The sequence below is a fragment of the Periplaneta americana genome, chromosome 12, assembly GCF_040183065.1.
Source record: "Periplaneta americana isolate PAMFEO1 chromosome 12, P.americana_PAMFEO1_priV1, whole genome shotgun sequence".
In the NCBI taxonomy this organism is placed as follows: Eukaryota; Metazoa; Arthropoda; class Insecta; order Blattodea; family Blattidae; genus Periplaneta; species Periplaneta americana.
Genome location: NC_091128.1, coordinates 51,237,881 through 51,261,176, shown reverse-complemented (window position 1 = coordinate 51,261,176; position 23,296 = coordinate 51,237,881). Strand labels below are relative to the sequence as shown.

The window sequence follows — 23,296 nt, the reverse complement described above, 5'->3', positions numbered from 1 at the left end:
AGACAGAAGGGAAAGGGTGTGGAGAACACCCGAAGAATGTTTTCCGTTTGTACCTTCTCCGAGAGGATGCCTTTTGGAGGAGGCTCTGTGATAGTGTAGAGCAGCATAACCATACTGAGCTCATATTCATAGAGAATGGCTCATTAACGACATACTAGTACTAAGAAGAGATACTCACTGATCATGTAGTCCTTTTTTGCACATTTCATGGACGAAAACTTTGCACTTATGCACGACAATACAAGTCCTCATGCTGTTTGGTGTGTGATGGACTACCTCCAGGAGGCCGGCATTTCAACTTTGAACTGGTCAACAAAGCCTATTGAGCATATGTGTGACATCCTTACACGTCGTACCCAGACTCGAGCTTTCACCACCGCAGCCGAACTATGGCAGGAACTACAGGAAGAATGGAAGGAAATACTACAGGAGGACATGTGGGCTTTCATCAGGAGCAATCAAGAAGAATCACAGAATTAATAAAGGCAAGAGGTGGTAATACTTGTTATTTATCATAAAATTAACAATTCTGAAGTTTTCAATATACTGTTTCACATGTATGATCAATAAATCTTCTCTTTCAGTTTATGCCAAAACAAGCATATTGTCGCTGTGCCCACAAAAACACTAAGCTGGAAAATATGCATGGCATACAGAAGTGTAAATGTAATTGTCAGGATTTAGAATTGTAATTGTATTTTTTGGGGGGGGGGGGGGAAGTTAATTTATATATAGATTAATGTCATATAACAAATTTTGAGTATGTTGTATACACAATAATAAAGCACACAATTTCTTGTGAATGCTGACAAAAGTAAATATATACAATGGGTACTGATATCTTTAAAATTTTACGTAATGACTCATTCAATATCGAGAGAGGTGTCCTAATTTCACCATTTCAAAATAAAGAGGTGTTCTCATTTCAAAATATGGCAACCCTAGTTCCAGGAGATGGTGGAATATCCGAAAACCTAACAGACTAAATCCATTAATAAATGGTCCATTTTTTTGGATCCCCTTTTTACTTGGGCATTCAGGTCATCAATAATATGGTATTTGTTATAACTTCTCAGTTTTCTATGTTCTGTTATACATGTTACATTTGGTGTCATTATTATCTTCCTTTGGGGTCTTTCCCAAATGTTCCTCGTTTCCTTTGATTGATGGTTCCCATTTTCCTTGCCAATTTTCAATGTACGACTTTTGTAATTCACTTCTTATTGTACTTTTGGAACTAAGCATATGTAATTGTGTTTCCTTCTGCAGTTCTTTAGCTAATTGGTCAGCTAGGCCTACTTTATTACTAGAGCTCGGATTTTTAGGTATTAAACTTAGGAAAATATTTATTTCTTATAGCTGAAAAATATCTTAAATAGGTCACAAAAAAGTACAAATATTTCATTATTTGAATTATTTTATTTTAATATAAATAATATAACAATATAATTTATACTATATCTCGCCAATTGCTGAAGAATTACAATATGCAATGAGATTCATCCTCAAACTGTCCATCACAAATGACTAATGATTACCACAGAATACTCCCTTAGTCTGGGAAAATGAGTGTTTCACATCAAAGAAGTCAGTCTGACAAATTTACAGCAAGACACGTCACTCACACTCACATCAATATTCTTTTCTTGCTGGCAGTTCAACACACTTCAAATTTTACACATGTTGTAAAACCCACTACTTTTTTCAAACATAACTCTGTATTTTTCTTGTAACATCTGTGCTGTAGATCCACTTAGATGTTAAATTTTTTCTCGACATCACGAACATGCTGAACCAGTTCTCACAGAAGGATCCCACTGCTTCAAGTTCGTCAATTGTGCTGCAAAGGAAACACAAGTTAGCAGAGAGATATGCCAAGTCATCTTTTAACATTGTGTCAGTAACATTTTCTTACGAATTTCTAATGAAGTGGCATTTTTTGCTCAGTTCGTTAATGATAGAGGCAAAACCATAAAACTGTGCTGCATAATACTGTACTGACGTAAACCAAGTTTCCCACTGCATTATTACCGGTGTGGGTGGCAGAAGTATGTTAGGATTTTTATTCTTGAATATGTCAAGTCTTCTCAACAACTTAACAAACGCTTCCTTCTCATTAGAAATCAATTTATCCACATTAGAATATACTGTTCCAATTTCTTCACATATTCTGTATAGTCCATGTGCAATGCATGTAACATGAATAATTTAAGAGTCAGACCTGCCATTGCCTTCTTCATATACATTGCAGCAGCTGTCAATAATAGTAAAACATTGTCGTACTTCACACCACCTCACCACAAAATTTAAATTGTTTCGTTAAATAATCTTGCGACCATCTCATGGTTTGCTGCAGTCTTTTCTTGACATGTTAACAAAAACGTTTCTTCAAAGTCACTTTCATCATTTTTTAATACCCCAACAATGACATTCCCAACTTTCCTTCCAGTAGAGTCTAAAGTTTCGTCTAAGCTAACCCAAACTGAACGAATCTGTTCCAGAGTTTCTTCATAACACTTGATTCTGCAGAAATGTCAATATTTGAATATTTTGTCAGAAACTTCCATAATACAGGATTATTTACTTTATAAAACAAAGGGTTGATACAAACTCTCTACATAAATCTGCACAATAAATTGAAAATTTAAAAGGTCATTTAGAACAACCTGGAACTGCATTACTAATTAGAGGTTGTTTCTTTTTTATGCGCAAAACTGCAGTGATGTGTTTGTTGCCAGCTAGGTATTGTGTAACCCAGGGCTGGGCACATTACGTGATTCTGAGAAATGAGCGCTGTGTGCTTTAAGGAGCGGGTCTCACAAGCCCTGTGACGTATGCATACTGTACGTCATTCAGTGTCGGTGCAGTGGTGACTCTGCAGTATGACGGCGAACTTTGAAGACCGATCTTCCGCTCATACACTAAAGCATCCCGCTACTCCCAATGCTTTTCATGTATCATGGGAGGAGGAGTTCTTTTTCGTAGAGAGTAGTGGATTAGCAAAGTGTTTAATTTGGCATAAAACACTCCAACTTATTAAGAAGTTCAATATCCAACGACATTATTCTTTACAACGTGCTACTGAATATGACAAATATGTTGGTAATGAACGCCATAAATTAATACAACTTAAAGAAAATGTTTCTCAGGTACATTATATTAGAGTATCTATTTGATATTTACATTGCATTATAAGTTATTATACATTTAGTAATATATAATTTTAAAATATATAAGAATTATGGTATATAATATATCATATTATATATCATGAACTGTAATATACTATACTATGATATATCATAATATTTGTATAATTTAAAATTATATATTACTAAATGTACTATAATAACTTATAATGCAATATAAATATCGAATAGATACTCTAATATAATGTATCTGAGAAACTTTTTCTGTAAGTTGTATTAATTTATGGTCATATCATATCATATCATATCATATCATATCATATCATATCATATCATATCATATCATATCATATTATATATCATATCATATCATATCATATCATATCATATCATATATCATATCATATCATATTATATATCATATCATATATCATATCATATATCGCATCGCATCACATTATTTTATATTATATTATATTACATATTAACAGGATGACAATAATGCACTTAGTGAATCGGCTATGAGAATTAGCTACAAAATTTGCCACGAAATTGCAAAAGAATTGAAAACATTCAGCGAAGGTGAATTCATCAAGCGATGTTTAATTATATTGGCTGATGAACTCTGTCCACAGCAAGTAGGGGAAGTGGAAGCCATACGCCTGTCTCGTAGGACCGTGGTGAGGAGATTGCAGTATGTGCGTATGGGTTATGTAAATAAGCCTAATGATTTGTGTGTGTGCATAGAGCGAAGTTTATTTCATTAAATTAATAAGAGTGTTATAAATCCTGTAATGTACAATGGATTGATGTAATATCCTTATAAACTATTATGTACTGACAGACTGAATGACTAGAACAACCATGGCTCTTGTTACATTAATGCAGGGAAGGTAGCTGTAATGCGAGTCCACCAATGCGTGAGGATTCTGCTCTGGCTTGGAATTGAAGTGCCTTTCGGAGCAAGAGCAGCTCTGGCCGACTAGACTGAGCCACTCTCATGCCCGGCCCTGGTGTAACCTGAGACTGTTTTTCAGCATTACTGCTATCCCTTATGGCTGGCAATACAGGACACATCAACTAACTAAAAATATCTTTAAATTCTGAAACTTATTTCTGCAAACAATAACTTGTCTTGTTTTTACTTTAGTCACTGTAATACACAAAGAAAATGTAACCGTGAAAACCATCACTTCACACAACCAGAAATTTACTACAACTGAGTAATCTGGCCTCGACTGAAGTACTATATAATGTTTGGAGAAAACAGAATAATGCTGACGTAAGATTGATAAGGAGCACTGGTCAATGTGCAACACAACAACATGCAATCGCTAGAGGCAAGTGTATGATGGGAAATGAAAAGAGAGGCAGCAGAGGTTAATAAAATTGCTTCCCGAATTAGCAGAGCCATAAATAATGTTACGTCAATTTTCATGCATGTTACTTACATTCTGGTGATGATTAATCTGAAATGAGGGCTTTCATCGAAAATTATTTAATGAAAACTGAATTGTTATGTGTTTTATGAGGATATTAATTGAAAATATGCATTTACATTTAAAACTGTAACAAAATTTGACAACAATTTCAAGGGAAAAAATGGAACTCTCTGCATCAAAATCCACAGTTAATTCCCGATTTGCCACGAAAATCGTCTGTAGCTGCATTTAGATTGGCAACAGGCCATTATTGTTTGGCCAAACACCTGCATAGAATTGGAATATATCAGTCCCCTAACTGCCTATTGTGCAACTCAAACCAAGAAATGGATTCGGAACACCTCAAAATCTGTGCTTCAGTGGCTGGCCATGATAATATCTTTGAAAAATATTGGAGTGCAAGAGGTCAAATGACTTTCTTGTCAAACGCCTGGCATTAGAAAACAACAACATTTAAAACTGTCAAAATATGTGTTTTTATATGAAATGTAATTAAAAATATATGCTTAGGTGACCATGTTCGAAACTTAAAACTCAATTACGAGTTTCTATTTCAGTGCAAATGAAATATTTATTTACCTAAGCATCATAGTCCTATTCATTACTGTCAATTCCAGAGTGTGTGTGTGTGTGTGTGTGTGTGTGTGTATGTATGTATGTATATAAATTTACATATTTTGGTGATTATTTATTCCCAAATTTTGCACACTTAAGGCTCATTCACAATGAAAATTAAACATAACATAAGCGTTAACTTAAGAATATAAATGTTACGGTACAATCAAGAAGTCATACCATCATTCACGATGGGAACATAAACATAACAGCAAACATACTTGGTAACCATGGAAACATAACGACGTCATTTCCTCATATTCTGTCGTATACTTCAGCACTCGACGATTGTGTTCTGTTTGCAAATCACGTAAGCATAAGCATGAAAGTTTGGAGTTTGCAAACTTTCATGTTAACATCTTACGGTAATGTTTATGTCAATGCTTATGTAATTCATTGTGAATGATCCCATTTGGTAGCCTGGGTGCAAACTTCTGTGTTTATGTACGGTTATGTTTAAGGCCTTTAAGGCCCATTCACATTCACCTGTCAACAATGTGACTTTTATTTCTTAATAATTCACCCTACAACAATGTTGAGTGGAGTACTCAACACAGCAACACAATAGTCGTTATTGCACTCCACACGACAACAATGATAATACACGTGTATTATTGAGAAGAACAACAATGTACTCCTAATTTCAGTTAATGTTCACAAAGCACTACGTGCAGAACAAAACTGTCAGTACTCTGTTCACAAATCGCTTGCCTTGGCTAGTTCTTCTAGCTCACTCACTCAAGTTCAATACACATCGAACTCAGATCCTCTGGGTACATCGCCCTCGCTTGGCCACTGTCACAGTTACGGACTTACTCAAGTTCACTGCACGTCGAACTCAAGACCTCCAGATATATCGCACTCCCCTGGATACTGCCACAGTTACGGTCTCACTCAAGTTAACTGCACTTCGAACTCAAGACCTCCGGATATATCGCACTCCCCTGGATACTGTCACAGTTACGGACTTACTCAAGTTCACTGCACGTCGAACTCAAGACCTCCAGATATATCGCACTCCCCTGGATACTGCCACAGTTACGGACTTACTCAAGTTCACTGCACTTCGAACTCAAGACCTCCGGATATATCGCACTCGCCTGGATACTGCCACAGTTAGGAACTCATTCAAGTTCACTGCACTTCGAACTCAGGTACACCTTGCTCGCTGCTATCCAAGACTTGAAGGCTGACTGAAGACTGACTTTCGTCAGCAACTCACGGTGTTATTTATTCACCACGAACATCTAGAATGTTCTGCGTTGCGAAGCCTCTGGACCTCCACAACAATCGGTCTCCACATGCTTCCTTACTTCCGCCCAGTCACAGTCGCTTTTCTTCCCCCCTCACTCTGCACTGCGGCTAGTGTCAGAGGTTCGTGTTTCCGTTTCCCCGTGCCCTCCCTCTCGCCAGACGCGCATGCAACTCGCCAGACGCGACCAGAATGTTCCAGACGGGTGCCACAATATTATCCTATATCCACAAGCGACTTCACTGACCATTAGGAGCTGCCATCTAGCGATAATTTTTTCTATTCAATGAGTTGCTCAGTTACAAAAGCTGCCATGTGACAGAATTAAAAACAGTTTTTTCAAGTTAAAATTGCAAATTAACTACTATAGGTATCCCACAAGCAAAACTCAGGACTCCTTGTGGCACGCATGCTATACCCCTCTTACCCCCCTGCATAGACGTGAGAGAATGCTGGGAATGGGAGCATATGTCATCTGTGCGAGACAGTCATGCCCGCTGGTTTCTGCGTGCTGAGGTTTCCTTGTCGGATGCCTATAGCAGGACATTTTATGGAACTTGTAAGGTTAAGTCATTATTTTTGTTATTAAAAAACTGATGAAGACCATACTTTATTTGGTGCTGCCACCTACCATTTCAGTGAAAGCATTGTATAGCTGCATCTACATGGTTCAATTTTTCATGCATGTACACATGCAATCTGGGAAAACTATTGAAAGAGTTAAGTTTAAAATGCATGTTTAATTGGGATGCATGAAGATTTTGTATCTACATAGTGCACCGTTTTGAATGTCATATTCACTATGTATATATGTATATTATATAAAAATTAATACTAAATATCAATCTTGCATGCATTGCTTGAATGTGGAAAGTTGAAAGAAAAGTTGAACCATGTAGAAGCACCTTTAGAATGGTCTTATGAGCAGGCAGTATAAACAGCCATCGGATGTGTTCAAGCAGGCGGTGGTTGAACCGAACTTTTCTGTTGTATAAATGTTAATCTAAGTTCATGTTATCTCAATCTAAGTTCATATTTAACTCTTGGAAACAACGAGTCAAAGTCAAGATAGAAGAAGAAATGTCAGGAGGAAGTGAAATTGGGAGAGGAGTATATCAAAGATGTCCTTTATCACCTACCTTGTTCAACATCTACTTGGAGGATTTAGTAAAGGACTGTTTTCAGAACATGGGAGAAGTGATAGTAAGAGGAAGAAGAATAAAGTGCATAAGATTTGCTGATGATATGTTAGCATACGAGGAAATGATACTAAAGGATATGTTATTGGAGCTAAATGACAGTTGTGAGCAGTATGTGATGAAGATAAATGCAAATAAACGTAGAGCATGGTCATAGGAAGAAAAATTACAGAAGATAAACTTGTGAATTCTAAATAAGGTATAGAGCAAGTGGACAGCTTCACATACTTGAAGTGTACTATAAGCAGTAACATGAGCTACTGCCAGAAAGTCAGGAGGAGGATAGCAATGACCAAGAAAGCTTTTAATAGAAAAGGAGCATCTCCTGCGGATCTCTGGAAAAGAACTAAGGAAGAGACTAGTGAAGTGATTTGTATGGAGTGTGGTGTTGTATGGGGGAGAAACATGGAGATTACGACGAAGTGAAGAGAAGCGAATAGAAGCATTTGAAATGTGGATATGGAGAAGAATGAAACATGTGAAGTGGACAGACAGAATAAGAAATGAAGCTGTGTTGGAAAGAGTGGGTGAAGAAAGAATGATGCTGAAACCGATCAGAAAGACGAAAAGGAATTGGCTGGGTCACTGGCTGTGAAGAAACTGCCTACTGAAGGATGCACTAGAAGGAATGGGGAATGGGAGAAGAGTTCCGGGTAGAAGAAGATATCAAATGACAAACGACATTAAGATACAAGATTAAAAACCAAGAAATCTCTGGCCCCGACAACATTCATTCCGAATTTTTTAAACATTTGGGGAAAAAAGCCAAATCTGTACTTTTATTCATTTTCAATTTATCATGGAACACCTCAATTCCTGCAGCTTGGAAAAAAACAATCATTGTACCAATTCACAAAAAAGGGAAACCTGCTCATGATGTTAATAGTTATCGACCAAAGCACTATTAAGCATGATAGCAAAAACTACGGAGTCAATGATCTCCAACAGATTAACTTGGTATTTAGAATCCCAAAATCTTTATCACCAAGACAAGCTGGCTTTCGACAACTACACTCTACCAATGAACAAGTCACATGCCTCGGCCAAGAAATAAAAGACAGTTTTAACAAGAAAGAAGATACCTTGGCAATATTTATTGACTTTCAGTTAGCATATGACTCTGTTTGGAGAAATAAATTATTACTAAAACTCCAGAAATTAGGTATCTCCAGCAATATGTTCAGATGGATATCAGAATTCCTTAGTCAACGATTCATTGCCACTAAATTCAATAACTCACTTTCTAGTTAAAGACAAACATATCGAGTTCTACTTCACGGTGCTGTCCTCAGCACAACTTTATTCAGTATTTATATAAATGACTTACCTCCCTATTAGAGGAATCAAACATGAAAACAGCACTATTTGCAGATGATATAGTTTTGTGGACTTCTGGATCTTACAGACATAGAGACAAAATTCAAAATTCTGCTCTTAAAGCTCTAAATTAACTACATGAATGGAATACATCAAATTTGATGACACTCAATTTAAGCAAAAGTAACTACCAAATATTTTCACTTGGTAAAAAAGAAAGAGAATTCAATATCCAATACAATGGCCAACACCTTCCTAGGACTTACGAATCCAAATATCTTGGAGTTATTTTCGATAGTAAGTTAACAGTGAGCAATCATTTGAAATGCATTTCTGAAAAAGCTCGTAAAAGATTCTCCCTTCTAAAAAGACTATCAGGAAAGAAATGGGGATGCCCTAGAAATACTTTGAACACTACATACAAAATGTTTATACAGTCAGTCCTGACATACTGCGAAGAAATTTTAATTATTTCACCTTTCACAAACGAAACAGAATATGTTCAAAACCAAGCGCTCAGGCTCATTACTGGTGGAATCAAAACAACTCCAATAGATTCTATGAGATTCCTCACTAATATTAACAGCATCAAAATGACAATAGAAGAAAAAGCACTGATTCAATATGAAAAACTTATCAGATTACCAGGAAACAATTGGCATTCATACAGTCCTCTCTGTAGATTAAAAACTCAAAAAAGTTTCATATCCATGGTTCAAGAATTAAAACAAAAAATCAATATCCCGAATTTAAAAGAAAACTTACAAATTAAACTAAACCCTTTAACTCTATTAAATGTCAGTGTATTCACATGCTCCGAATTAAGTGTCGCTCTACGTTTAGTCACAATGTTTCCTGCATCACTAAACATGAAAAAACTTTTTTCTGTCAAGCACTTCTCCACAATCGTTCAGTTTAAATTCAAACGTTTCACCGAGTTTACCTCTCAAATTCTCATATGACAAAATGGAGTTTACACTTTTCACAAACCACAAAAAAACTGATTTTTTTTTCTTTATCAAACTAAACACACAACCTTCATATACAAACTCAGTACAGAAACTGCAACTGCAAAACTACAGCTTTCGAAACAGAGGACTGGCCCCTATCATAATCGAATTACCAGATTTTAAAAAGAGAAGGTAGTTACGCTCTCACTTGCATACAGTGTAGACATGGCTATTTTAAAAGGGATGAAGTATGTATTTTATATGTTAGGAAGATGAGCTGACAACAAGGTGGAAGTTTTCTTGGAAAACCAAAAATCTTAATAAGGGTTTCGCATTGTGTTTCAACTTTCAATAGAGATAGACTAGGTCAGTGTCCTCATATTTCCAGCTCTTTCTGAAGTGTTTGTGCAAAGATATTACCTATTCTACCTGGTTTACAGTTAGAAAATAACAGTACTCTTGTGCTCTAAAGTAAGCAATTTCCGAGAGAGAAATATTGTCGGAATTTTTAGTATGAGTTTGTATTATGAAAATAATCATTAATATCAACTACAACCGATTAATTTTAATAGACTCGATTATTTGATTAAACATTTTTGATCGATTAATCTTACAACAGAAATTGATCGATTAATCGATTAAATCCCACAACACTATTATATACATATATAAACAGCATCATTGCAATACCATGTATCATCGGGCTGCAATGAAAGTGCACTCCAAAAGTGTCAATTTTGAGATTTTATGTGGTTCAGATACAACTTTTCATTCTCCATCGACTGGTAAAACACACATTGTCCTGGTAATTTTCATTTATGTCAAGTTGAACAACTGTGCCAAACATTAAGTCCATAATTTGTATTTTTATACACGCAAAATGATAAGTGCACATAATGCATTTTTGTAGTAATACTTCAACATTTGATTTAAGCTATCCTGACCTACGAAATTCAACAACCATTTTCTACAATATGTAAGTTATACTCGTACTGACTGTGAGAATCTACTAATGACGATTTCATTTCATATGATTCACAGGATGTTTATAATCCAAATCAGGGTAGCAGGATGATAGTACTAGTGATAATAATGAATTAGAAGACACTAAAAATGAGAAAAAAAAAAAAGGACGAAGTAGATGGCATCAAGCTAAACCAAACGTGTGCTGTGAAGATTTCTAAGCAATGTAGAAATACTGTAAGACTTTTAAACCTAGAAAGGGTCTGCAGCCAGCAAAGAATCCGTGGCAAGCTGACTGCAATAATTTTAAATGCACCATGCATGTTTCAGAAAAACAGAGAATGACAATTTGCAAGGACTTTTGGAAACTTGATTCCTATGAATGTAAAAGAACATTTCTTTTTGTCTTACACATCCAATAATTTACCAGAAAGACTCTGCCTTACACATGAAGACTCGTCTACTTGTGAATCCTCTAGATCAGGCCTGCACAAAGAGCGCTCAACGAGCGCGCTCCTTTGGAGCGGGAGAGTCGAGTTTACCGCTCGCAGAAACGGAGAGGAAGATACGTCAGAATCACATAGACTTACAATGGGTAGAGGAGAGGGAAACGACCACTCAGTTATCTAGTGGAGTGCAGTGTGTAGGCTTATTCTCAGTAACTGTTTCACGTTGCTTACCTACTGCTACAGTACAGTATGGAGGAATCTAAAAGACAGAACTTAACATTTAATGATTTACGGCTCGAACTTATTGATCTTCATGTGACCTAAGGGCTAAAGACCGTTTGAATAATACTACTAGCCTGGTTGAGTTTTACAAGACTAAACATTAGCAATAATATCCACGACTACACAGGCTGGCTGTGAAAATAATTGCTATGTTTGGCTCAACATTTATATTTGTGAGCAACTGTTTTCTATAATCAACTTTAATAAAGGCAGACATCGAACATCTGTAACTGATGTTTCATTACGATCAGTAGGCTACTGTTCCTTTCAGCTGCCAACAGCATAAAACCTCGTTTTGATGTACTGATAAATAAAAATATAACAAAATGATATTGTACATTTAAGTAGCTATAGAATTTCTATTATTTCTGTAAAATAAATATTTCTTTATTAATTAATAATAGTCCAAGATAGTGTTTCAAATACTGAACAGGAATTCATTTCATAAGCACTCGTAATAGTACTTCCTTTTGTGTACATTTTGTACGAGATCAACCCCTTCTTCCAGTCCACCCTTATACAGAGCGCAGCTAATATCTGCATTCTGCTCATGAGCTGTGAGCCGGCTCGGAGAGCACAACCTTGTGCAGGCCTGCTCTGATCTTATTTCTTGAATACAGAAAATAAATCAGAAGTGTGTCCAAATATTTCACCAAAACTTAGAATACTCGGAATCATTCTATAATTACATCACAATGAGAGCGGATCATTCCCAGCTACTGACCGATGGGGAAAACAGTTGCCATCAAACAAAACGAATAGACTACTGAGGAAATAAAACACTACTGAAAGCTTCGGCACGATGGAGGCACATTATGTTCGTCAGTAAAGCGGAAGGAAATATTTAGATGCAAGGTTATCTATAAAACAGATGCATTCTCTATACAGAAAATCATGTGCAGAGAGAATGTAAATCCCTGAAAGTAAATCTACATACTGGTCCATATTTTATGATAATTATAACTTATCTTTTACCGACAGAAAAAAGGACCTATATAGTGCATACATTTTATCTTCCCCCACTCACGAATGTAGAGTGGACACGGCAGTGCACAGCTCAGCAATAAACATGTAAATGAGGGGAGATAAAATGCATGCACTATATTATCATACATAATGCTTTCTATACTTACACTTTCTAGAATTATAAAATATAAGTTGCTATGTCCTACCTTATAAAATCACCATCAACAGCAACTCGTTCGTGAGTAATTTCTCTATCATGTGACACTGAGCACTTCATCCTGAGCACTGGGTATGGCTGCAGGTTGCGCAGACTTTCCATTGTTGTGTCATGAACGGTACCAAATAGTTTCTTGAGCAGTTCAAGGAGGTGCGGACTCACACAGCTCAGCATATAGGGTAACTACAATAAATTAACTAGTGTAAATTGTAACATTAGGAAAGCAACAACACACGATTTCATGGTCAGATATTGAAGTTCCATTAACTTATGAAGCCTCTGTAATAACAAGTGATCTGTCACAGAACACTGAATGATGCCGTCTATCAGGTGTGATTGAATTGTCGTTTGCATTACGTCATCTGCCCCGAGTCTGGTACCATGTTCTTCCTAGGTTTATGCTGACATTGAGTTTGAAATGACTGCTCTAGACCTCTATTACAGTAAAATGACGTCCTGGCCAATGCATATTACGTAATTACCGAATTTTGCTTCTTTGTAAATACCGATTACAAAAAAACTGACAGAGTTTTGCAAGTATGTACAAGACAGTTAAGTCTTCCTTCTGCTTTAATGTGATTATCAGAACTATATATGGACTGAAATCTTACTTTATGTCACGTGATAACTGTCCAAGAATTCTACACTTTTTTTTTTAGTGTGACATTGCTAAAGTACGTAAGTCTATATGTGATTCATTCAGTCACCAACTCGTCAGTATTCCACGAAACTATAGCAAAATAGAAGGACAAAGAGTGACGTCTATGGAATCCGTGCCTGAGTTATAGCGGAAATAAAAACTAATTATGAAGAGAGGAAGAGAAGCAAGTATGCTAACATCTCATAAAGCTGAAAGATGTTAAATCAGCAAGTGTTCTGAATTTCTAGAAACAAGTCCATATATTATACACCTGTTTTAAAACATGGCAAGGTCAATAGCTTAGATACTTTAATTGGACACATTTATAAAAAGATTTAGAATGGAATAAAATGGGATCAGGGGCGGCTTTCGAAGGGGGGCTGCGGAGCTGCAGCACCCCCAGACATTTGTGGCTCTTGTCTCATTTTATGTTGTGAAATACATTTATTATACAGTCTCTATTTAGTGGCTCGAATTTTAAAAAATCGTTAGTGAAGTCACTGATGCTGCCAGAGCAAAACAAGAGACAAGGATGGATTGGTGAAGCCACTTCCTCCCCTAGATCTGCCAGTCTCGTCTCGGATGCTTTGCGCGTTAGTTTTACCCCTCCCTCTGCTTCCCCCTCACCGTGAATCCAGAGTTTCCAGGCGCTGCAAAATTTGCAGCAGTTTGTCAGTAGCGCGCAGTTTTAAATACATTTTCTTTAATGTTGTGAGTATAACAAGTGCAACAATGTTTAATTCTGTTACAATATTTAGTCTATTCAGTTCAGTACCTTAACAATTCAGGAGAAATGTGAAATTAAGTGCCCATCAGTTGAATCTCATAATGAAAAGAGCCACTAAACAAAATAGCCTACAAATCTCGCACATTTTTTGCTAATTTATCCACTATCCCTGCTTTCTTCTCTCGATCTCCACACAGTCCGTATTAGATTAATGTGTTTCAAAGACAATTTCATCAGCTGGGACAACAAGATGGAGTTTTAAAATAAGAACAGTAAATGTTGTTCATGAGAAGAAGGAGCCATTGCTAGAATGTTTTCAAACCATAATGGAATCTGAAACATCTAACAACATCACAATAAATGAGGCAAGCGACCTGGTGCGTACTCTTGAAGATCCTGAATTCAATTTCTGGCTGTTTTTTTTTTTTTTTCATTTATTGATGTATCATGTAGACATACAACCAACTACAACATCGCCAGTTAGATATTTCTAAGGTTCAAATCTGCATATAAAAAAATTAAATTATGGTTTATTTCACGACACTACCAACTGCAGGGATTATATCAGCGTCACCAGTGTGCTGGAATTTTGTCCCACAGGATTCTTTTAAATGCCAGTAAATCTACTGACATGAGCCTATCTCATTTAAACACACTTAAATGCCATCGACCTGGGCCAGGATCGAACCCGCAACCGACTATGCTACCGAGGCCAACTCTGCATATCAAGCTTTGTTAATGCCTTACAGACAATACGGAACAATGCACAGTTGAGCAGCGAGATCTGTGCAAATGAAAATCCTAAAAAGCGTCATAAGATCGAAGGGATTCAGACAAGGATTGCGGCAGCCAAGGAAGTGTGTGGCCTCATTATCACACAAGCTAACACCCAATTCCAGTTCATAGATCATCTGATACTGTATTATCTTCTCTTCTGTGTCAAGAAAAATATGAATGCTACAAAAGCTCATTTCCTGAAAATTACCTAAATGTATGTGTGAAGCTTTTTCCAGTGTTCGATAAAGACAAACTAAAAACGGAACTCACTGTGTTGTATCAGAGATAAGAATTCAGAAATATCAGTGACGCAGTCAAGCTCTTGCAGTTTCTTCTATCTGAGAACTCGCAGGCCTCATTTTCAGAAGTTGTGGAACTACCACGCATAGCTATCACCATACCAATGACAACTTCCGAACCAGAACGTTGCTTTTCGTGTTTGAAGAGAGTAAAATCCTATTTCAGAAATACAATGAGAGAAGAGAGACTGACCGCATTAGCTATGTTTTCCATTGTAAAGACTATGTTAAACGACATATTGGATTTTATTAAGATGATTCAAAAGTTTGCAACCTACAAGACAAGGCGCATGGAGCTAATCTTTAAATAAGGTAAGTTGCATGGTTTATTTTTGTATGCAGCCCCCCTGAATTCAATACCCACGAGCCGCCACTGAATGGGATGAATTAAAGAATGTTTCAAAATCGTTATAGATGTAAGTAGGCGTAATGTGAAGAAAACAGCATCCATCTTGTGTTCTGACAGCATTCTCGACCATTGAACAATATTTAACAAGTTAAAACTTGACGAATGGAGAACAAAAGTTTTTTCAGTATATGGGATAAGTTAAATGAGTTGAACTATTTCGTCATTTTCAATGACGTAGCTAAAGGAGTACGGGTTGTGCGTGGAGGTTCAGGTGAGGGATGTCTTATGTTAATTAATTTAAATAAATTAACATAAGACATCCTCCACCTGAACCTACATGTAATAGTATCATGTGAACACGATGCGAGAAGTCGGTAACAGCCGAACTAGTCCAAGGAATACAGCAACCTCCTCACTCATCATCACGTAAGTCTTGTATTAGGCCTATAGGCTACATAAAAAGTTTTCAAACAGAAACATATAACCCGAATTAGTTCCTTACAATACTTGATTCGTTTTTACAGTCAAACTCGGCCAAAGCTGACTCCGCATGTGTGAATACCTTCCAATGGAAAAATATGTACAACTACAGTAGTTTCATAATGATACAAAGCTGCTAGCCACATAGGTAAAAAAGGTAAAGGTATCCCCGTAACATGTCATGAAGGCACTTCGGGGGCATGGAGGGTAATTTGTTAATTTTAACCTATTCAACACTGTAAATTTTAACCACATATTTATCCTGTATACAACTTGTAGGTTACATATTGTTAATTGAACTTCTACCAATATGTATCACTGTGTTTTACAATTATATGTTAGATCGTTGATCTGAAGATGGCAAATATTGCCGAAAACGTTAATCATTGATCTCTTATTGCACTATTGTATTTAATGACTATTTGTACTTGATAAGCACATAGACAGCTCTTACATAAAATAATTAATGGGATTCTTTTATTATAGGATATCGCTTAATTTTCGTGAAGTTTGACAAACGATTCTAACGTCACAACATGGCCGACGTAAACCAACACGACGAGTAAATAAAACTCACTGAGATATCACCTCAACTAACATACGTCGACCACATGACATCACCCCATTCTCCAATCTAGCCAACATATATTCTCATAAACACACTACCGATATCCTATAGTCATATAGACCCAGCAGAGGTGTCTGCGTTTGTCGAATGCGCATCATCATACATACGAAAAGGCACTTTTCAGTGCCAATAATTCATTTTGTGTGCACAAGGTTGGAATTTTGAAGTAAGAGGGGAAAGGAAGGAATCCGTGTTCTGAAATTTATCCAAATTAATAAAACGAAATGATACTAAACATGAGAAGTGTTACTACATGTGTGTAGTAATGTGAAAGGTTAGATTGGGTGCGTATTATGTGACAGGTTAGGTCAGGTTTGGTTAGATGTGTAGTATTAACTGTGTGAGAGGTTGTTAGGTTAGATTACGTGTGTAGTATTATGTGAGAGGTGTTGACGACACTGAAAACCCCTTTATTCACTACCTCGTACCTACGCCACATTCAGAAAGGGAAAATTTTTTGAATAATGAGAACCTAACCTAAAACTTTAGAACCAAATTCTTATTAGCGCTACTTTTATATATTAATCATTCCTATTTCCCACATGCTACTTTTAAAATAACCAAAAACCCAAAAGTGATATCAAAACAAAAAAATTATTGCCGCAATCAACACACTATTACCTGGAAAATACTCTTCGATCAGAAGGAAGCAATCGTCTAATTTTTCGGTGAAATTGGAACAGTTTAAAAATTTTTCAATAAAATTCGCCCCAAATTCGGGGTAGAGTGTTTTACACACAAAAATTATTAACCATTACTACAAATTGTCGCTTGATATCTAGAAATACACCTGTAAGTAAGATCACAACACCAGCCATATTCATAGACGTGAAGGCCATGAAACAATCAGTATTACCAATCAGTGTCGCCAACGCTTCCTGAAAAAATATGCTAGGTGAGTAAAAATAGCCATGGATATTCATCCATGACACAGCCCTAGGGCAGTGATAAAAAATAAGTTTTTTCTTTGCCGGGTCGGATTTAGGTATAGTCACTCTGTATAGTACCGCCCCTTGGCATTGCCAAAATTTGCCCCCCCCAACTCCCACAAACAATTTATGAGTAGCTATTATACAGGTCATGTTTAGTTTAAATTAGTTTTAAATGAAATGTTCCAATTCAGAAAACAATAAATTACTGGAATCACAATACATGCATCTTACTTGTGAAGTATAAAGATTTTCTTCGCAGTTTATTCACAGAGAAAGCATTGATGATGTCATCAAAGTCGATCTGACGAAGCACATGTCCACACCTGTGGAGTAATGGTTAGCGCAACTGACCGCGAAACCAGGTGGCCTAAGTTTGAATCTCGGCCGGGACAATTTACCTGGTTGAGATTTTTTTCCGGGGGTTTTCCTCAACCCAATACGAGCAAGTGCTGGGTAACTTTCGTTGGTGGGCCCCAGACTCAATTCACAGGCATTATCACCTTCATTCCATTCAGACGCTAGATAACCTGAGATGTTGATACAGCGTCGTAAAAAAATCGAAAAAAAGGAAAGCACATCAGACTCGATACAAAGAAACAAAGACTATTCAAACTTATTCATTGTTAAAACAAAATTGATTTGTGAAGGATAGGAAGTATAATAAAGTAAATTGAAAAATAAACTCCAACTCTTTGCCGAACATAGGCGGAGAGAGATCCATTTCCTTGGGGAGGAGGGAAGCAAAGCAAAACCATAGACTCCTCATATAACGGGGTTATGAGGGACATCATTTACCTCCTCTCCCCGTTATAGCTTGACCGTGGTACAGTATATCTGAGTATGATCATTTAATAAAGATATTTTCGGGGGCATGTTTCTTACAGTGTTAAATCCATATCCGTGATGTTTCGGACCGAGTTGTATAGGGCTTGAAATGTAGATCTACTACAAATTGTAATAGGGCATAATATAAAACAATCTCTCTCTTTTTCTCTCTCGTACAGAAACACATGCATACATCAATAAAACTACGTAACAGTGCTAACAGAACCTTTTTTATATGAACTTTACCTTTCTGAAGATACCATAAATGAAATATAATCTCTAATTCAGTGATCGTCATTACTCGCTGAAATGGGTCAAGGGTAAGCAGTCCAACGTAATGTGTCCCGTCGTGCAACAGAAAGAGGGAGAGCATATCCGCCAGCAGTCACGGATGCACCATAGTGCACTATACTGATGGCCGCTGCTCTAATTATTTAATTTAATCTCGTCTTTAAGTTTACAAATTATAGCCTACTGGAATCACTTTTTTTTATTCTGAACTATTGCGCAGTATGTTATTCATATATCTCCAAGTGGTGGCCTGAACACCTGCAGACTTCTAACACATGAGTACAGGCTGTTACAAAAAGAAACATTACAGTGCTTCCATTCCTCAAATGAGGTATAGAAATTATTATATATTCAGAAATTTAAAATAAATATTATGACACATGATCTGAAGACATTAATTAATTCATCATTTTAAACACAGAAACATAATCATAAACAAAAGCAAAAAATATCTTTTGAATTTAATATTTTCTAACGTTAATAGAAACAATGAAGAGTTCAGACAAGTTTGGGGGGCAGTACCTCCCCCCCCCCCATAACTCTGCCTAGATTGCCTGGCTTAAATCCGGAACAGTTTCTTTGTGTAACAAAATAGCTAGAAAACAAAACTGTATCCAAATCAAAATACTGTACACCTCTAAATACCCCAAAAATTACGCAGTCATGTAAAAATAGGCTGCATTAGTGCTAAGTGAGCTAGAATTTGCAAAATTATCATACAAAATATACTACGGTCGTCACGATTGTACTGCCTTTATCATATTCATTAGAACCAGAGTCTTCCAACTCAAGATACCGATTATACATTGTGCCCACAAATTTGGATTATCATAATAATACTACATTTCAATTAATATTGAATAGCACACATGGTATTACCACCATTTGAAACGGGGAAATTTCAAGTTTCGTAGTTCCATCTGAGTTCCATTTGTTTTTTTTTAGCGGGAACAGTGCGAGTTCAAATGCCGATTTAATTAAAATTGTTCAAGATAATGAATTCATTAGTCACAACTCTGCTTAAAAAGAATGAACTGGGGAGACGATATTCCAGTTACGACAGAAATTTTGCCGCAACTTTCCATTAATGTTCACCTCAAGGCTAAAGATTTTTAAGAGGAAAATTACTGTATGTTCACCAACAGTTAGATCTCTCAAAAATTGGCTCCATGAATTTGGTATAGGCCCCGGTATAAATCGCACCATACAATTAATTATTAAAAATAAAATCCGATATTCTACCATTGAATGAAAAGGTTGTAACTATTATTACTGAAGATAAAATGTCTTTGGAGGAAAATATAACTTATAATGCTAAAAAAAACGCTTTGAGAGATCCACTGAATTAGGTATAGACAGGCCTAATCAACAAACTTCAACTGACGTAAAAATTTCAGAAGTGCGTTTGCAAACCAAGCAAACAAAATTTTAAAGCAAACTATAAGTTATTTTCGAAAAAAAAGATGCCATGTCTGCAGAGATTTTAAAATCACATCTGCTTGATCTAAGAGATAAAATACAAGATACAGGATTCATCCCTAAAGCAGCGACTGTGCCAGTATTTTCACTGACAAATATTTCAATGTGCTAATAAATTGTTACATCAAAAATAAAATGTATAATCATTAGCTAAGAAACGAAATACGCAATGTATGAAAGTTTTTAAAGTCATGCACAACTAAATCAAATACAAGAATTGTCTCATTTCATTTTTATTTCAATAACTTTGTAACTTCTTATTAATTTAAAATGTCGTGAATTTTGTGACTCTAATTAATTCTATTGATTTACATTTTCTTATTGACATCAAATGCATACCTCTCCGTTTTTCCTTACGTAACCCAGCACGCCGCTAGGAGTGTATAACAATCCAAGCCGCTAGATAGCAGCACAGTCACTTTTCGCCGCCGCTTGCAATGCTAAACAGGCAAGATTTCCAGTATTATTGTTAGAGAGTATTTGGTACAACTGGGTACTACAAGGTTTAGAGCAGACCTGCACAAGGTTTGCGCTCTCCGAGCAGGCTCACAGCTCATGAGCGGAATGCAGATATTATACCTGGTAAGGTTTATCTTGTCTCAGTAGCAATAAAACCAAGTCCCTTCAAATGAGGGTGGAGATTATAGGAGGATTGTAAATTTTCAGGATTCCTTTCAAAACCTTGTTATTGTACAGGCTACCGGAACTCAATTTCTTGAAAGACAAGCTCAGTGACGGAACTACACAGTACGAAAAGAGATATTTTGTTTGCATTGCTCCACTCCCCTATCGCCATAACAATACAGACGAGGTAAGACATATCTCCTTTCTCTCTCTTTTCACAGTGAGACAAGATACATCACACATACTCTAGTTGCGCTCTGTATAAAGGTGGACTGAAAGAAGGGGTGATCTCGTACAAAATATACACAAAAGGAAGTACTTATTACGAGTGTTCATGAAATGAATTCTCGTTCATTCTTTGCAAAACTATCTTGGACTATTATTAATTAATAAAGAAATATTTATTTTACAGAAATAATAGAAATATTTATTTTACAGAAATAATAAATGTACAATATCATTTTGTTATATTTTTATTTATCAGTACATGAAAAGAGGTTTTATGCTGTTGGCAGCTGAAAGGAAGAGTAGCCTACAAAGAGTTTGTAATATATAACTAGGGACACCAACGGCGTTAGTTTCGCGTACAAAATTGAACCGATGTTCGGCTGCCATTAAAGGAAGTTGATGCTTCGCCGGGAGTGCGAGCAGTTCATGCTTATTGAGGAATACGAATAAATATAATTACACTTGAAGGGAAATAATAAGAAAATGGTGAAATACTGCGTTGCAAATAATTGTTCGAACATAGCTACTATTGCAGGATGCTCAGGAAAGCATACATATCTTAATATTTGGAAGAATGTTCCAAATGCAGTTCCTCCTTTGAATGTGTTTACAGATTGTCGGAATATTTCTTGGATAAAGTTTTTCCAGAAACACATTAATCAGGTTTATAAGGTTGTAAGGGTTAGGTGCCATCACATTACAGTGGATTATAATAGCACAGTGCATAAGAAAATCCCAGACTATATCTGTCTAAAACTGTTTTGTTTCACAATAAATGAATTAATCATTTAATTTCCGTTTTGTACAGTATGTACTTCTAGCTTTTGGTTATAGGGCTATTATGTGCAAAGAAATTAGTGAAAATATAGCTGATGGCCTACTTAGGCCTATTATTACCACTACTACTAGGTCTATTATTACCACTACTACTAACTAGGTCTCACTACTACTAGGCCTACTAATTCCACCAAAACTAGGCCTACTATTACCACTACTACTAGGCCTATTATTACCACTAATACTAGGCCTACTATTACCACTACTACTAGGCCACTACAAAAACTAGGACTACTACTACCACTACTACTACTAATACTAGGCCTACTATTACCACTACTACTAGGCCTATTATTACCACTACTACTAGGCCTACTATTGCCACAAAAACTAGACCTACTACTACCACTACTACTACACCTACTATTATCACTACTACTACTCCTACTATTACCACTACTAAGTTACTAGGCCTATTATTACCACTACTACTAGGTCATTATTACCACTATTACTAGGCCTATTATTACCACTATTACTAGGCCTATTATTACCACTACTACTAGGCCTACTATTACCACTACTACTACGCCTAGTAATATTACCAAAACTAGGCCTCCTCTTACCATTACTACTAGGCCTATTACCATTACTACTAGGCCTATTATTACCACTACTACTAGGCCTATTATTACCACTACTACTAGGCCTATTATTACCACTACTACTAGGTCTATTATTACCACTACTACTAGGCCTACTATTACCACTACTACTAGGCCTATTATTACCGCTACTAATTGTATTAAAAAGTCTGAACTGACCTCATACCTGGTGGTCATTAACTACACAATGAATAGACTGTTTTATGATAAAATTTATTCTCATTATATTTTAAATCAGTTTCCAGAATTTTTATAATCTCATATTTCACCACTAAATATTTTCAAAGCACCATATACCTTCCTCTTTCCTTGCATGAAAGGACTATAGATCATTTTAAATATTACAGTAAATATCCATTATTGTGTCCTTAAAACAATACTAGTAATACTGAAAATTAATGTTGACATTGCCATTATTCAATATTTCACATACTTATCCCGAGTGTATATGGGTGATTTAATTTATTTTTTAGAATATCGCCAAAGATGAATCATTATAATACTTTAATAAATATAGCGCTCCTCTGCATTCATGTTTATTTCATCACGACTCATTCTTTGTAAAAGATGTTTAAAACAGTGTCTATCACCAAGCTACATCAATGTATTATGGTACTGTTTTCGAATTTCGCGCCGCAAACACTCCCTTTAATGGCGGATGCTAGCCGATTCAATTTGTGACATTTTTCTTGCCTGCCACTCACGGGTATGTGTCTCTAGTAAGTATTACAAACTCTTTGGTAGCCTACTGATCATAATGAAACATCAGTTACA

At 36.2% G+C, this 23,296-nt stretch overlaps 1 protein-coding gene across 2 annotated transcripts in view; it reads right to left on the bottom strand.

The window, feature by feature from the left end:
* LOC138710418 (SPRY domain-containing protein 3-like) overlaps nt 1-17,568 on the bottom strand; it is a 74,243-nt gene extending 56,675 nt beyond the window's left edge. Inside the window, exons 1-2 of one of the 2 annotated variants that reach the window (XM_069841305.1) lie at nt 17,323-17,568; nt 12,791-12,984 (exon numbers count right to left, since the gene is read on the bottom strand). In XM_069841305.1, coding sequence (XP_069697406.1) covers nt 12,791-12,975 — 185 coding nt within the window. In that variant the 5' untranslated portion in view covers nt 12,976-12,984; nt 17,323-17,568. The remainder of the gene's footprint in view (nt 1-12,790; nt 12,985-17,322) is intronic. The other variant, XM_069841306.1, reaches the window with a different exon arrangement.
* Nucleotides 17,569-23,296: the final 5,728 nt, after the last annotated feature.